The sequence below is a fragment of the Podarcis bocagei genome (assembly GCF_964188305.1).
Source record: "Podarcis bocagei genome assembly, chromosome: 11".
NCBI lineage: Eukaryota > Metazoa > Chordata > Lepidosauria > Squamata > Lacertidae > Podarcis > Podarcis bocagei.
In genome coordinates, this window is record NC_138136.1 from 65321379 (window position 1) to 65335482 (window position 14104).

At 54.1% G+C, this 14104-nt stretch overlaps 1 protein-coding gene across 9 annotated transcripts in view; it reads left to right on the forward strand.

The window, feature by feature from the left end:
* UNC13B (unc-13 homolog B) overlaps positions 1 to 14104 on the forward strand; it is a 179745-nt gene that overhangs the window by 161598 nt on the left and 4043 nt on the right. For 8 of the 9 annotated variants that reach the window (XM_081212557.1, XM_081212563.1, XM_081212559.1 and 5 more), the window contains 6 exons: positions 4295 to 4383; positions 5425 to 5568; positions 5984 to 6107; positions 9441 to 9497; positions 10448 to 10528; positions 12572 to 12719. In XM_081212557.1, the coding sequence (XP_081068683.1) occupies positions 4295 to 4383; positions 5425 to 5568; positions 5984 to 6107; positions 9441 to 9497; positions 10448 to 10528; positions 12572 to 12719 (643 nt within the window). The remainder of the gene's footprint in view (positions 1 to 4294; positions 4384 to 5424; positions 5569 to 5983; positions 6108 to 9440; positions 9498 to 10447; positions 10529 to 12571; positions 12720 to 14104) is intronic. The other variant, XM_081212561.1, reaches the window with a different exon arrangement.

Below are 14104 nucleotides of genomic sequence, written 5' to 3' on the forward strand. Positions count from 1 at the left end.
AAAAAGTGTGTCACCAACATGGAAAGTTTGGAAAGCTCTGCCCTAGATCCTGAATAGATGTAGGCTCTGCACGTGGCAGTGAACTCCATGGTGGCACGTGGCATGGGGTGGCTTCTCCCTGGCAGCATGTCAAGAAGCAGCTCAGAGCTGTGCAAAAGATCCTTAGGAAAAAGCATGGAATGGGAAGTGATGACAGAGGCCGCCTTGGGCAAAGTGTTGCCATCCGTGGGGTCTCTCTTGCTCCCTCTGGCCAACTTTGGTCTCCAGCACTGCTGCTAGGAAGAGGCCTTGGCGTCCCTGAAGCGCCTTAAGCGGTTTCCCCTTGGAGCCTCCATTCCGAGTTCTGCTCTGTGCAGATTCTCAGTCCCTCTTGCCTTTGTCTGTGTGCCGTGCAGGGACTCTGAATGCTGTTCCTCAGCCTGGCTAGCGAGTGTCGGCCACTGAGATAACGTAGCTCTCCCGCTTTTGGATTTAGTCAGCTGAACAAATAGCTAGAAACATTTGCTGCTCCTTTTAGTGCAGAGCTTCACCCTCTCCGAAGCCTTTCCCCTTCCCAGCTTATCTAGAGTTTCCCATGAGTCACCTGCTCCTTTTTCTCTAGGTCTTCTGCAGCGGGAAGGCTTGCCAAATGAAAGCAAATCCTGCACTTACAGGAACTTGCCTTCCAGGAATTAGTGTAGTCATAGTCATTGATGACCTTATCTAGCTTGTTGTCTGTGAGTGTGTTGACCCTTTCGCTGTGAGTCTCCATGCAGTTGAGACTGGGGGAACATGGGAATAGCCTGCTGGATCAGACCAATGGCCCAATTGGTCCAGCATCCATGGACCTCCATCAGGCATTTCCCAGTTTTTTGCAGGGGGTGGGTGGACAGGAGAATGGAGGGCGGGGACTGGGCCGTCTGCCTGCCTGCCTGTCTGTTTCTGAGCTTATCCACATTTTCCTTTCCTCCACACTTTTCAGGCACCGTCTGCATTTTAAAGTTTTATGTCTGAGCACTTTTTTTTCTTGCTCCAGAGCAGCCATAGGCAAACTCAGCCCTCCAGATGTTTTGGGACTACAACTCCCATCATCCCTCGCTAACAGGACCAGTGGTCAAGGATGATGGAAGTTGTAGTCCCAAAACATCCTGAGGGCCGAGTTTGCCTATGCCTGCTCCAGAGGTTTCCCCATGAAAACCCGCTCTTTACTGCTGAGTTGGAGCAAACAGCAGTGCACATAAGCACCCGGTTGCCCCTTCTTGCGTTTCATCTTTAAAGAGCAGGTTTTCACGAGGAATGCTCCAGGACGAAATAAAAAGCAATCAGGGTTTTAAAGTGCAGACTCATGCCTGGGAAATGCCAGGCAAAAGGTAAGTGTGGATCAGTCCTTGCTCTCTCTTGTGTTCCTGCCGAATGAACACTGGACCATGTTAAGGTGTAAGAGCCATCAATAAATAGTATTATTTACAATGGATGCAATAAGCACATAGTTTAACCATGGTTTGTTCAACAGGCCACAGGTTGTCTTTCAGTCGAGCAGAGAAGCCAGGACTTCTTTTCAGAGCCGCCTTTGTTTCCCAGCTGCCCTTGCCTCCAGACTCTGTTGCTTAGCACATGCCCAGCGTGGGATGGGCAAACCATAGTCGGTTAAGACACTTGGTTTCAGACATAACATAAAACCATAGTTAAAACATGGTTCGTGAGCCCTTTACAAACCACAGCATCACATCTTGGTTTGTTACCAGAAACTAAACCACGGTTATTGTGGTGGGCTGGGTTTGGACATTCAGAGAAGCCGCACTTTGGCTAGGCAAGCCATGGTTTAGTGTTAGATGTGTTTCATTCGCACAGCCACGTCATCCCACAACCACCACATCCCCAGCAGTGTAAGAGCAGGTGGGGAGTGGAGACCAGCCTAAAGCAGAGCTGATGTTCATCCTCCCTGACTTTAGCCAGCGGGGCTGAAGCTGGCTGAGTTGAGAGATATTTAATGTTATGTTATTAAGTAAAAGAGAGAGAGATGATCTCCCTGGCTGCCCACCTGCATCTTGCTATGGGCTAGACCTGTGGAGTAGGAAGAAAGATGCTGGAGCCGGGAGGGAGGGAATCTCGCTCTTTGCTGCGCTTGCCCAGTGCCTGCCTGTTCCTGGGCAGCGTGACTCATGCCAGGGGGCCTGCCGTTCCCTCGGCGCTCACACAGTAATGAGACCGGCTCCCTTAATAAGGCACGACACACACCAGCTTCAGCTGGTTGAATCCTGAGAGGCTTTTTTAAGCAGCCAGCAATGCGTGCTTCCTCCTCCTCCTCCTCCTCCCCCCGGGGAAAGGGAGAGTTTGCCTTCTGCCGCAGGGTCACAGCCCAATTTCCTACGCCAACTGGGACGAGGAGGAGGGGAGGGAGGCGTGGGGCTCCCACCTGACCCCGTCCTGAGATGCACTCCCGTTCCAGGGCAGGTGAGAAGTCTCCAAAGCCCCAGCATCAACAGGGCATTCGCTTGTGTGTGATCTTGGGGCTCTGTGACATTAAGCTCTCTAATGGCTGCTGATTGAAGGTCCTTAATTTTCCCCAGTAGGCGAGAGGGTTGTGGTGTCGTCTGACCAGGGGCTGAAACCCATTTGCAAAATTTATCCAAAGTACATTGGCAGGAAAGCAGTGAAAGCGTTTCAGTTGTGGGGGAAAACACATCAGGTTATAATGACTGCAAGCGGAAATAAAGTGTGAATATAGGATTAAAGCATTGGGTGAGGTGGCTGTTGAATGCAATAATTGTGGCCAAAATAGCAACAATTATTAAATTATTATTATTCTACTAAACTCTGCTTTGAAATTTGTCCAAGCAAGTCCAATGCTCTCGTGGGCTCAGGCAAAGGTGACCAGAAATCAGCTTCCCTTTTTCTTGGGGGGCAAGGAACGCTCTCCCTCCCAGGGTCTTATCTGAGAGCTCTGAGCCCCGAAAAGCATCCTCCTCCTTCCCACTATGGTCCACGGAGACACAGTTTGGCCACCGCCTCATTGCCATGGCAACCCCTTGTCCGTCTCCCCCTCCGTTCGGAATCCAGCAGCTCTGCCCTCCTTTGCAGCGGGAGACAGGCAGGCTGTTGGAGAGCCGCCCTTCACACCCAGGGCTTTTACTCCGTGGCTCTGGAGGCCTCGACTTCAGAAGCCTTAGGCTCTCGCAAACACTCTGAAAACAAGAGCAAACCCACATTGTCGCTTAGGGAGGCAGAATCAGAGACTAGGATGAAACACTATTCAAGGCTGATTGCAAATGGTTCGCAGATTAGACGAAGAACTATCATAAGCAGGTTAAATTGCTAGCAGGTTTGGAGTAAATTCAATAGTAAAAGTTACATTGAGAATAAGATGAGGAAAAGAAGGTATGGTTTGATTGTAATATTCAGCAGTAATTGTTATATGGAGGAAACCATAAAAAATAGAAGTTTTTGTGGGCAGGCATCTCTCAGGGGTGCAATAGGCAGAGGCCAGGGATGAACTATTGGGGGTCCCTTTTGTTGCTGCAACGCACTGTCTCCGCAGATGGGCTCCTGTCTCTGTCCCCACCCTGCCTGGAATATAATGGAAAGGCAGAACAAGTGTACTTAAAATGATAATCGCTGGGAAAGAACTGAGCACATCTGTTGAGAGAGACACTCCAAACCAGCTTGAAAAGGTGATTGTTTTCCATGGCAGTCGTTGGCCCAGAGCCCAGAAACCAGCAATGCCTACAGGTAGCTAAGGAATCTCTCTTGCCAAGGGCTCTGGCAGGATGGCTGAGTGGATTTTGGTGTGTTTGTAACATGAAAGGGAGCAGAGAGAGGCAGCGTCTCCTCTCTGCTGCCTTCTTGATGGGCTTCCACCCATTGCTGTTGGATCTGGGGGTGCCTTCCCCTTTCTGTCCCCTCTCGATTTTCCCGTGAATGTGTGTAGCCCTGAGTTGGGACCTAAGTCTTGTGTTTGCCACACAGGTTGGCGCCAAGAGAGTCTTGCTGGCTTGGCTTGGCAGGTCTGGACTGTCCTCAACTCCGCAGTTGCTGGGGGACAGAGAGACGTGGCCTCGCGGATGGTCTTTCGCTTGCTGCGGCCTTTGCCAGGCTGGGCTTTCTGATGCGAGACAGATGTTGTTAGAAGTGGGAAACTTTTGGAGACACTAGGCGCTGCAGCAGAGTTGCTTGCTCCTAGTTCCTAGCACCAGCCTAGTGCAAACAGGCAGGCGCACCCTCCTAGCCATTGATCTAGAACTCTGTGTCCGAATGGAGGCAGTGGGCACGGATGCTCTTGACGCTTCTCACTTCCCTTCCTTCCTCCTGCCCACAGCTGGATCCAGAAGCCAGCGACTCTCTCAAGGAGCTGCAGGTGAAGCTGAACAACGTGCTGGATGAGCTCAGTGCTGTGTTTGGTAACAGGTGGGTGCCAGCAGCCCAGGGGTTGCGGAGGGAGATGGCCTTCCTTCTGTGTCTGCCTCACGAGATGGAAAAAGAGGCCTGGAGTTTGCTCCTTTCCCTTTTGTTAATCCTCAAATCCTCACGCACGAAAGCAACCGAAGAACCGAGCAACGTTTACGCACTTCTCGCCTGGCTCAAAGTGAAATAGTCTCTGAACTGTGAAATCTGCCGCGAGTTCATATTCTTGGGATCCTATCGGTGCCAGATTTTGCTTGCCGGCTCATTGATTGAGTGCAATTTCTCTCTTAACATTCAGAGGGCGATATGGCGGCTTTAGCAAGCGGCAGCTGCATTAAGGGAGAGAAAGTGCTCGCTCTCTCTGGTGCAGCTCTGCTATCAGCACACAAGCCTTAGTCAGGGCTGGGAGATAAGGGCATTCCGGTGAGCTCTCCTCAATATTGACAAGGCAAAGTCGGGCTCCTCCTCTGGAATACAGAACTGAAACTGATCACAAGTTCTAGGGGCCCAGCCAAAAATTTTAAGGGTAGGGTAAATCCCTTGCTTGGATTTGGGACACACAAGCCCATCTCTTAGGCCCTGAACTATTTCCTTCTAGTAGTGAATGCCTGTCTCCTCCGCTGGCAACCAAATATGGGAGGCATTTTAAACTCTGGGGACTTTCCCTTTCCGCCTCCACTGCTTCTCCTGCATTCCCTTGCTCTGCCAGCACAGTGGGAAGGAGAGAGAGAGGCATCCTGGCCTGGCTTCCGTCCAAGGATAACCACGTATCCTTCCTATCTCCCTCCTTCTGAGAAGTGCAGGGGGGGAAGAGGGGAGAGCTTGAATTTCTGGGAGCATAAATCCCCCGACCCGTGAGCTGCCCCAGGTGAGGTGGGCCAGGCTCATGTTAGGGGGCTGCTGAGCGCTGCGCTTTGGGGGCTCGCCCTGTTTTCCTTCGTGCACAGGCAGACTTTGCCCACAAGCAGGTGGCATCAGCCTGCAAGGGAGGGAGGTGCCCGTAAGTGCCGCGCCCAGAGTGATCTTGTCCCTTCTTGCCTCTAGTTTCCAGGCACGGATCGACGATTGCGTCAAGCAGATGTCGGATATCCTCTGCCAGGTGAAAGGGCCGGGGAACGCCCCTCCGAATGTGGTGGCCCAAGACGCAGACAACGTCCTCAGGCCCTTGATGGACTTCCTGGATGGAAAGTAAGGGCACCAGGCGGATCCGCACCAGATTTAGAGGGTTTGCGCAGGCCTCTTGGGGGCCGTCTATGAAGAGCAACCTCAGCTTGAGCCCAGGGCTGGGAAATGGAGGGGGCTGCTTCTGCGGAAGAATCCCCCACCCTTTCTTGGAAGGACTTTTAAAGCGGCCCAGAGTGAGTTACAAAAGCTTCCCTAAGAGCTGGAAGCAGCAGTAGCAGTTGGCCTGGCCAGACCTCGAGGCATGGCCACAGCTGCTGGTCGTGTCCAGCCAAGGGAGTCGGCTGTAGAAGACCAAACACAGGCTGGATGGACCTTTGGTTCTGGCCAGGCACTTGTGGCCACCAGGGAAAAGTCAGGGGTCCCTTTGTCCTGCTGAGGTCCTCTTGCTTGAGCCTAACCCTCTGCTCTCCCCCTGCAGCCTGACGCTCTTTGCGGACGTCTGTGAGAAGACGGTGCTGAAGCGGGTGCTGAAGGATCTCTGGAGGGTGGTCATGAACACCCTGGAGAAGATCATCGTGCTGCCTCCCCTCTCGGACAACACGGTAATCCTCTTCCCCCGCTCCTTTGCCCTCCTGTGAGGTCAAGCGAAGAGGCAGCAACTGCCCAAGTCACAACTCAAGAGCCTCCTGGACAAGTGGGGGGTTGAGCCCTCATCTCTCCCAGGTCCTGGGATGCCACTCTAACCACTAGGTAACGCTGCATCTCTTGCCTTTTGCCAATCTTGGCTGCTCTCGTTGGTCTTTGCAGTTGTCCCCTTCTTTCACACCCCCCCCAACAGCCCCCAGGTGAACAGAGAACAGAGGTGGCACATTTTTAAGTGTAAGCAAGGAGGGGGTCTGAACCAGCCCAGGGGCATTTGGACCAGATGGGAAAGAAGGAGCAGGTCTGAGTGTGAGGAGAGGGGGCTCCAGAAGGAGCCGCGTTCAGGCACAGCCAGGGAGGTGGGACCTTCCTCCCCCCGGATGCTTCCTCCTCCTCCAGCCTGTTCCCACCTGGGCTCCCCTGAGCCAGCTTCTGCCCATGCAGAGCGGCAGCAGAAGAGCCGGTGAGCCAGCTTGGAGGCTGCGCTTCCTTGAAGGCTGCGAGCGATCAGCGCTCCTGCTCCTGCTGCTACTGCTGCGTGGGCTTGTGTGGGTTGCCGAAACAGAAGGAGAAGCCCTGTCCGCCTTTGTACGATTATCGCATGCCCTGCCGCGAAGAGGTTTAAGCGGAGCTGTGAAAATGGCTGGGTCAGGCTGTCTGCGGGGCAGGCCCAGCGCAGGCAGCAACCTGCCTTTTCAGAAAGAAAGAAGGAAGCGAGACGAAGCGGGAGGGGAGGCGGGTCAAGCGGGGGGGGGGCTGGCTGCAGAAACCCTTTGAAGCTCCCAGGAGGGGGAGGAAAGTGGCCCACCAGCCTCTTCTCTGCACAAAGCCCGCCCCCCACTCCGCGGAACAGAATGGACCCAGAGAGAAGCGGGTCCCAATTGCCGTGGGCAATGGCAGCAAGTCCCACATTGTGTTCCTCCAAGGAGCCACCCATTGCCTTCTTGAGTGCAGTGCCAAGGAAAGCCCCCCCCCCCACACTGGTGTATGGGGCAGCCAAGAGACCTTTCTTTGTGCCCCCATCCTTTGAAATCTTTCCTCTCTCTTGCCTGGCGTGGGGAGGGTAATTTTTGCCCGGCCTTGTAGCAGCCATTAACAGGAACAAAAAGGGACATTTTGCAAAGCCCGTTTTCAGCAGCCCTGTGTCCATGCTGTGCCTGCAGGGAAAGCTTTAAGGATGACAAGGGAAAGGTGCTGCAGCCTGGCCAGAGACCTGTTCCCTCTGGAGAGCAGGGGAGCCTGGCTTGGGTGGGCCTGGTGCTTCTTGGCGCAGTCCCAGGAGCCCCGAGGCAGAAGAGGGAGCGCCAGGCAGCTGCAGTCGTCAGGAGAAGGCTCAGCCAATCGACTCTGGTGCTGTGGAAACGGAGGGATGTCTCCATGCCTGGAGGCCAGAAGCCCATCAGACTCTGGGTCAGGGGCCGTGGCTGCCAGCTTCCTAGAGCCTGGTGAAATCTTGTGTCCTGGGAAGCACAAAGGAGGAGGGCCTGTGTGAGTGGTTTGGTGCTGGGATACCGGAGGAGCTAAAAAACACCAGAGGGATCCATTCTAGCTCTTTATTAGAAGAACAGGCCAATGTACAACACCGACTGCAGAGCCAGACTCAGCGTGGACCCTGAAGAGGCAAGCGGTCGCCACGACTTGTCGGCACCCGGGAAAGCATTTAGGCATCACATCTTATACAAAAACTAACTATGTAATCTGGCCCCAGGAGCCCAGTTAACTTGCCCCCGGCTTGGAGGCCCCTTCCCAGCTCTCCTCCATCTCTAAGACCATCTCTAAGAAGCCTCACTTCTCCCCACCAGCGGAACCAAAACTCAGGCTTCCGAACATAAGCGGAACATAAGCATTATGTTCAGGCAGCTGAACATAAGTGAGCTCATTCTGGCAGCAAATGACAATCAGCCCCAAGGTTATCCTGACTCCCAAGGTGGCATTTGCAGGCCTTCCGGAACATGGCCACCGTTTTGGTTCCACACCGGGTTCCCTCGTGCCTCTGCCAGGCGAGATATTTCTGTTTCTGCAAGAGCTGGATTCCCAGCTGGCTCTTTGCTGTTCCCAGTTGGATTCTAGGCTGAGGCGGGAGGGGTACGTGTGCATGTTCCCCTGGCCACAGGGTGCGGGGAGTGAGGGGTTCGTGGCGCAAAGGGGGCTGGAAACGCTAAAGCAGAATGCTGTCGACTGGCCCTTTCCCCACGAGTGCAGCAGACGGGTGTGGAAAGGAGGGTTCTTGGCTTGGGGCTCCTCTTGGCGCTGGAGGAAGAGCCTCGCTTCCCCAGGGACCTCAAGGGGCCACCATGACCAAGCCAGCACAACGTCCCCAGGGCTGGCTAGTGGCAAGGGCTTCGGAGCCAAGGGATGATGGTGAGCAGACCAGGGCAGCTTCTACTGGCTTGGAAGTGAAGTTTTCCTCTCTCTTTTGTTTTCTTCTGGAACCTTTGTGCAGAAAATACCCCCCAAGTCTGACCATACCAGCCTTGTATCCCATCCTTCCAGCTGAGCCCTGGGACTTCCTTAGGAGTGAGGGGCTTTAGTGGAAGGGGGAGTAGGCAGATAGCCTCTCAGCCAGGGGGGAGGACCCTCTAGCAGGGGGTCCAGACTTTTTAAAAGAGGGCCAGATTTGATGAAGTGAACATGCGCGAGGGCCCATCAAGGTAAAATAAACTGAATTAGGCTCCTGAAACAGACTCTCTGCCTTCTTCCTGGACTCTTACCAGCACTTCTTCAGACCTGCCTTGGACGTTTCTGCCTGACTTTGAACCCTGATGATGCCTCTGGGTTGCTCAGATGGAGGGCAGAGGAGGTTGTGTGCGTAGAAGTGCTCCTGCAGTACAACCATAATATTTGCACTCGTTGCCCTGCCCACATTGACCTCTGGCCCAGCCCACTCCTGGGAGGTCACCTAGGTGGGAAAGTGGCCCTGTCTCTAAGCTGGCTGCGTCCACTCCTGTGTATCTTGGAGATTGCCAAGATGGCCGTTTGACGGCTAAGCCAAGATAAGTGGGGCTTCCCCCGCAAGCGCCTCTCCTTCCGTTGACAAGCCAGCATGTTCCGCTCGAGGCAAAGCCTTTGAGGCCTCCCGATCCCTCTTCCCTACTGTACTGGTGTGACCCACGAAGGCTGCCCACCTTGTTTCCCCCCTGAAGCAGCCCTAGTGGGCACCGAAGCAGGCGCTTGCAAGAGGGTCTCCTGCCTGGGCCAGGGTCCCGCTGGCTGCCTCTGCCTGCTCAGAATCCGGGGTGTAACCTTCTGCTCCTCCTGTCTTGTCTTTCCTCTCTTGCTCGTCACGCCCGCAGGGGACCCCGCTGATTTTCAGCGCCGCTAAAGAACTGGGACACTTGTCGAAGCTGAAGGTATGGGGGGGGGGTGTAACCGCTAGCGCATGGCCCTCCGCCCCCCGCCTGCTCTGCCTGTGACTGTGGCTGTCTTCCTTGTGCGTCCCACAGAATGCCCTTGTGTCCCCTTGTGCGTCTTGTCACCGTTGTCGTAACCATGGCCAGTGCCTGAGTCCCTGCCCAGGCGTAAGATGGATTTTGCCTTGGCTCTTGGCGCATGATGCTTGACCGCAGGCCGTTACATCGACTCTCTGCCCACCATCCCTGCAAGAATGAAGCCCTCATAGCATGAGACTCTCCCCCCCCAAAAAAAATTTAAAATTAATTTTCCAAATTTATAACAAACTTAAAAAGAAAAACATTACAATCTGAAAAACAAACAGAAAGAAAAGCAAACAAACATACATTTATCCTAACTGATAAATTCCCAATTTTGTTATCCTTGTTAGATGACTTCCTCGAATTTCCCTAGCTGAGTTTCCATATAAGTCATTCTAGCAGTTTCCCAATACCACTTTCAAGTAAGATTAACTTAATCAATTAACATCTTTCTTTCTTTCCATATTAAGCCTGAGACTCTCAATCTCAGGGTTGTGGGTTTGAACCCCACCTTGGGCCAAAGATTCCTGCGTTGCAGGGGGTGGGACTAGATGGCCCCGGGGTCCCTTCCAGAAGACCTTTGTGCAGAGTTTTCTTCCTTGCAGCTGGTGTGTGTGTTGTCCCCTCCGTCTTCTCTCCCATGTGAGCTTGCATAGGTCTCCAGAGACAGGCCTGTGGCCGCATTCCCACTCCCTCTGCTCCGCTCGTCTTCCTGCCGCGTGTCTCTTCATAGGCATCTCACAGCAAAGGTCCCCTGCCGCTGGATCCCTGACCCACCCCTACGCTTGCCTTCCCTTTTGTATCCTTACCGTTTAAGGACGCGCCCCCCCCCCCCGAAACAGCCCTAATCTCGCCATCTACTGTTTCAGGATCACATGGTCAGGGAGGAAACGCGGAGTCTCACCCCAAAGCAGTGTGCGGTGCTGGAACTGGCTCTAGACACCATTAAGGTTAGTGACACACACACACACACACACACACACACACACACCCGCCTCAGTTCCTCAAACACAAACAATGGTGATTCCTGCATTGCAGGGGGTTGGGCTACATGACCCCTGGGACCTTCCCAGCTCTGCAGTTCTGTGATTCTGTGAATTCCAGGGAGAGCAGGAAGCTCAGCAGTTGTTGCTCACCCACCCAGGGGGTGGGGATGTTGGCCAGCGCCAGAACCTCTGGGGCAGAGGGTGGGTCTAAATCAGGTTCCCAGGTAAGACATTTTACCTATTAAAAAGGGCAGCAGCAGAACATATAAAGTTCAGTGACTTCAGGTGTGTCCCAAAACAGCCTGAGACTAGATTCTATAAGTAAATTCTGTGTCCAAGGCAGCTGTCTACCAGCTCCACCTGGTACACAGGCTGAGACCCTCCCATGGACTGTCTGGCCAGAGTGGTGCATGCTCTGGTTATCTCACGCTTGGACTACTGCAACGCGCTCTACATGGGGCTACCTTTGAAGGTGACCCGGAAACTGCAATTAATCCAGAATGTGGCAGCTAGACTGGTGACTGGGAGCGGCCGCCGGGACCACATAACACCGGTTCTGAGAGATCTGCATTGGCTCCCAGTACGTTTCTGAGCACAATTCAAAGTGTTGGTGCTGACCTTTAAAGCCCTAAACGGCCTTGGCCCGGTATACCTGAAGAAGCGTCTCCACCCCCATCGTTCAGCCCAGACACTGAGGTCCAGTGCCGAGGGCCTTCTGGCGGTTCCCTCATTGCGAGAAACGAGGTTACAGGGAACCAGGCAGAGAGCCTTCTCGGTGGTGGCACCCTCCCATCAGATATCAAGGAAATAAATAACTACCTGAGTTTTAAAAGACATCTAAAGGCAGCCTTATTTAGGGAAGTTTTACATGTTTGATTCTATTTTTAATATTCCGTTGGGAGCCACCCAGGGTGGCTGGGGAAACCCAGACGGATGGGCAGGGTGTAAATTATTATTATTATTATTATTATTATTATTATTATTATTATTATTATTATTATTATTATTATCATCATCATCATCATCATCATCATTATTATTATTATTATTATTATTGATTGCAGGCCAATTTAATTTAGCTGCTTTCTCAGTCCACAAGGGAGATGGCTGTAAGACAGAGACTGCGCTAGGCTTTCTTCTAGCTGCGACAGAAGCCCTTCCTCCTTCCATCTTCTGGACCACTCAGTTCCAGAGTCCCCTTCGTGGGCTTGGGGGAGAGGCAGTTGGGGGTCCCCACCCCCTGTGGCCCAAGGAGCAGGGCAGGTGGGTCTCTGGGTGGGTCCCTGGCTGCTTCCTCCTTCTGCCTCTGACATGTATGGCCCAAAAGGGGAGGAAGGAGTCTAGTTTTTGGTGAGAAGGGCCTTGCCCAGAGGCAGAGAGAAGAGGCAGTGAGGCCTTCTTCCTTGTAAATCCCACAAGGACTGCAGGAGAAAATGTCCGTAGCGTTGATGGGCTAGGAAGGGCCCCTTTAATCCAGGAAGCCGCCCGTCAGGAAAGGGGAAAACGGGGGTTCCAGCCTCCAGTTGCGTGTTTGTTTTTTAGTATTTTTTATTAGCATTTGGGAAAAGGGATACGAAGATTATTATCCAATTTCTCTTTTTTTATCAAAACTGAAATGTTAATCTAAGTAAAGACCCAAACCCTGAAGAGAAGAAAGACAAAAATAAATAGAGAGCTCGAGAGAAGGGAGAAGAAGGGAAGAGAAAGAGGAAATAACGAAAGAGAGACAAAGGGAGGAGAAAAGGGGAGGGGGAGTTACAGTTAAGAGAACAAGGAACTTCCGATTCTTTGTCTGTCAGCTATATATAAATGCTATTCAACTCATCCCCTCTGATGTGACACCCAAGAAAACTACTTTCTGTAAACCAAAGATGTCATGAAGTCATGCTCCTTAATTCATGTTGTGACGCTGCCTGGTGGGTCCCCTTAGAGTGTTCTGGGACTACAGGGGACCCCCGAGCCCCCAGCCATCACGCTCCCCCCCCCCAAACTGCCTCTTTTCCACAGCAATATTTCCACGCCGGGGGAAGCGGCCTGAAGAAGACCTTTCTGGAGAAGAGCTCAGACCTGCAGTCTCTGCGCTATGCGCTGTCCCTCTACACGCAAACCACCGACACGCTCATCAAGACCTTCGTGCAGACGCAGACAGCGCAAGGTGAGGATCCTGCGCAAGGGCGAGACTCATTCAGGTGGGGGAGGGGGAGGCAGCGGAGGCACCATGGGGCAGGGCTGGGGGGGCCTCCGTCAGTTGCCTCTTTGCGCCCTTCCTCAAAAGTGCATGTGCTCACCAGAGCAGGCCGTGCACAGCCATGTTCTGGGGACAGTCCAGGGAGTGAGCTCAGCTGAACCCTGGAAAAGCAGAGAGGGAACGCATGCCCACCTTGTCTTCCCTGTTGATGCCCCAGGGGGTACTTTTGGGTGGTCCCTGCCTGCTGCTCCGTCCCAGCAGAGCCAGCCGTGTGGCCCCTGGAGCTGATTCCCAGGCCCTTGAGCGCTTCTTGTCTGGGGTCAGCCCAAGTGTATAAGCAACCCAAGAGCCCTTTCTTCCTGGAAACGCCAGAGAAGCAGTGAACTGTCCAAAAGGGGCCCCTCAATCCAAAGTGTGAGGGGGGAGATGGACCCCCTTTGGAGTGTGTGGGGCGTCTGTTGGGGGTAGGAAAGGTGCCTTGGGCCACTCCTGCGCCAGGGGTCCTTTGATGCTCTCCATTCTCCTGACGGCGCATGCCTGGCCTCCTTCAGCTCAGCTCGGCAGCTGCCTTTGCCTCTGGCTCCCGCCTGGAGGCCGAGGGGAGAGGCTGCTGCTGCTTTGACTCGAGGCTGAGTGAAAGGGTGAGTGAGCCAGCCTGGCCTGGCCTGGCCCAAAGTGGAACGGGTCACCAGCCCAGGGGTGTAGCTAGCTGCTTCGGCACCCGGAGCCATGGGCCAATCCGCGCACGGAGGCAGCATGGCGATCGAGCTGCCCACAGAGTCCGCCTGGTGGGTGCAAGCCCCACGCTGCCATTTTGGGCAGCACAGGGCCCCAAGCCACCGCACCACTCCTGGGAGAGACGTGTGGCTCGGGCGGACTGCAGGCCAGGCCCCACAGTAAGTGCCGCCCCTCTCAGTGTGCCATTTTGTCACCCCCTCAGGGATGACACCCGGGGTGGGCTTCACCCCCCCACCCCCAGCCTTTCCTGAGCCCCTGCACCAGCCCCCCAGGGCTTGCCTGGGAGTCCCAGCTGGGGGGCTCTGCTTTGTTCAGGGGCTGAGAAGTGAGCAATCAACAAGTGAGCTTCATCTCATCCAGAGGACTCTGGGCCGGCCGGAGCAAGGCCAGGGTCCAGCTTTCCCTCCTCTGCAGCCAGAGCAAGGAGACTTCCTCCTTCTCCAACTTGGGCCCCGAAGGCAGCCCGTTTTAGGGCTCCAGGCCCCCCCCCCAATGCTCAGCCTCCCGTGGAGAGGAGCTCCCTTCCCTCCCCTCTGAGCCATTCCCACGGCCAGCCCTGCCTTCTCTGCCCCGGTGGGTTTCTGCATTGTAATCTTGGCCAGGTGGTAACCAAA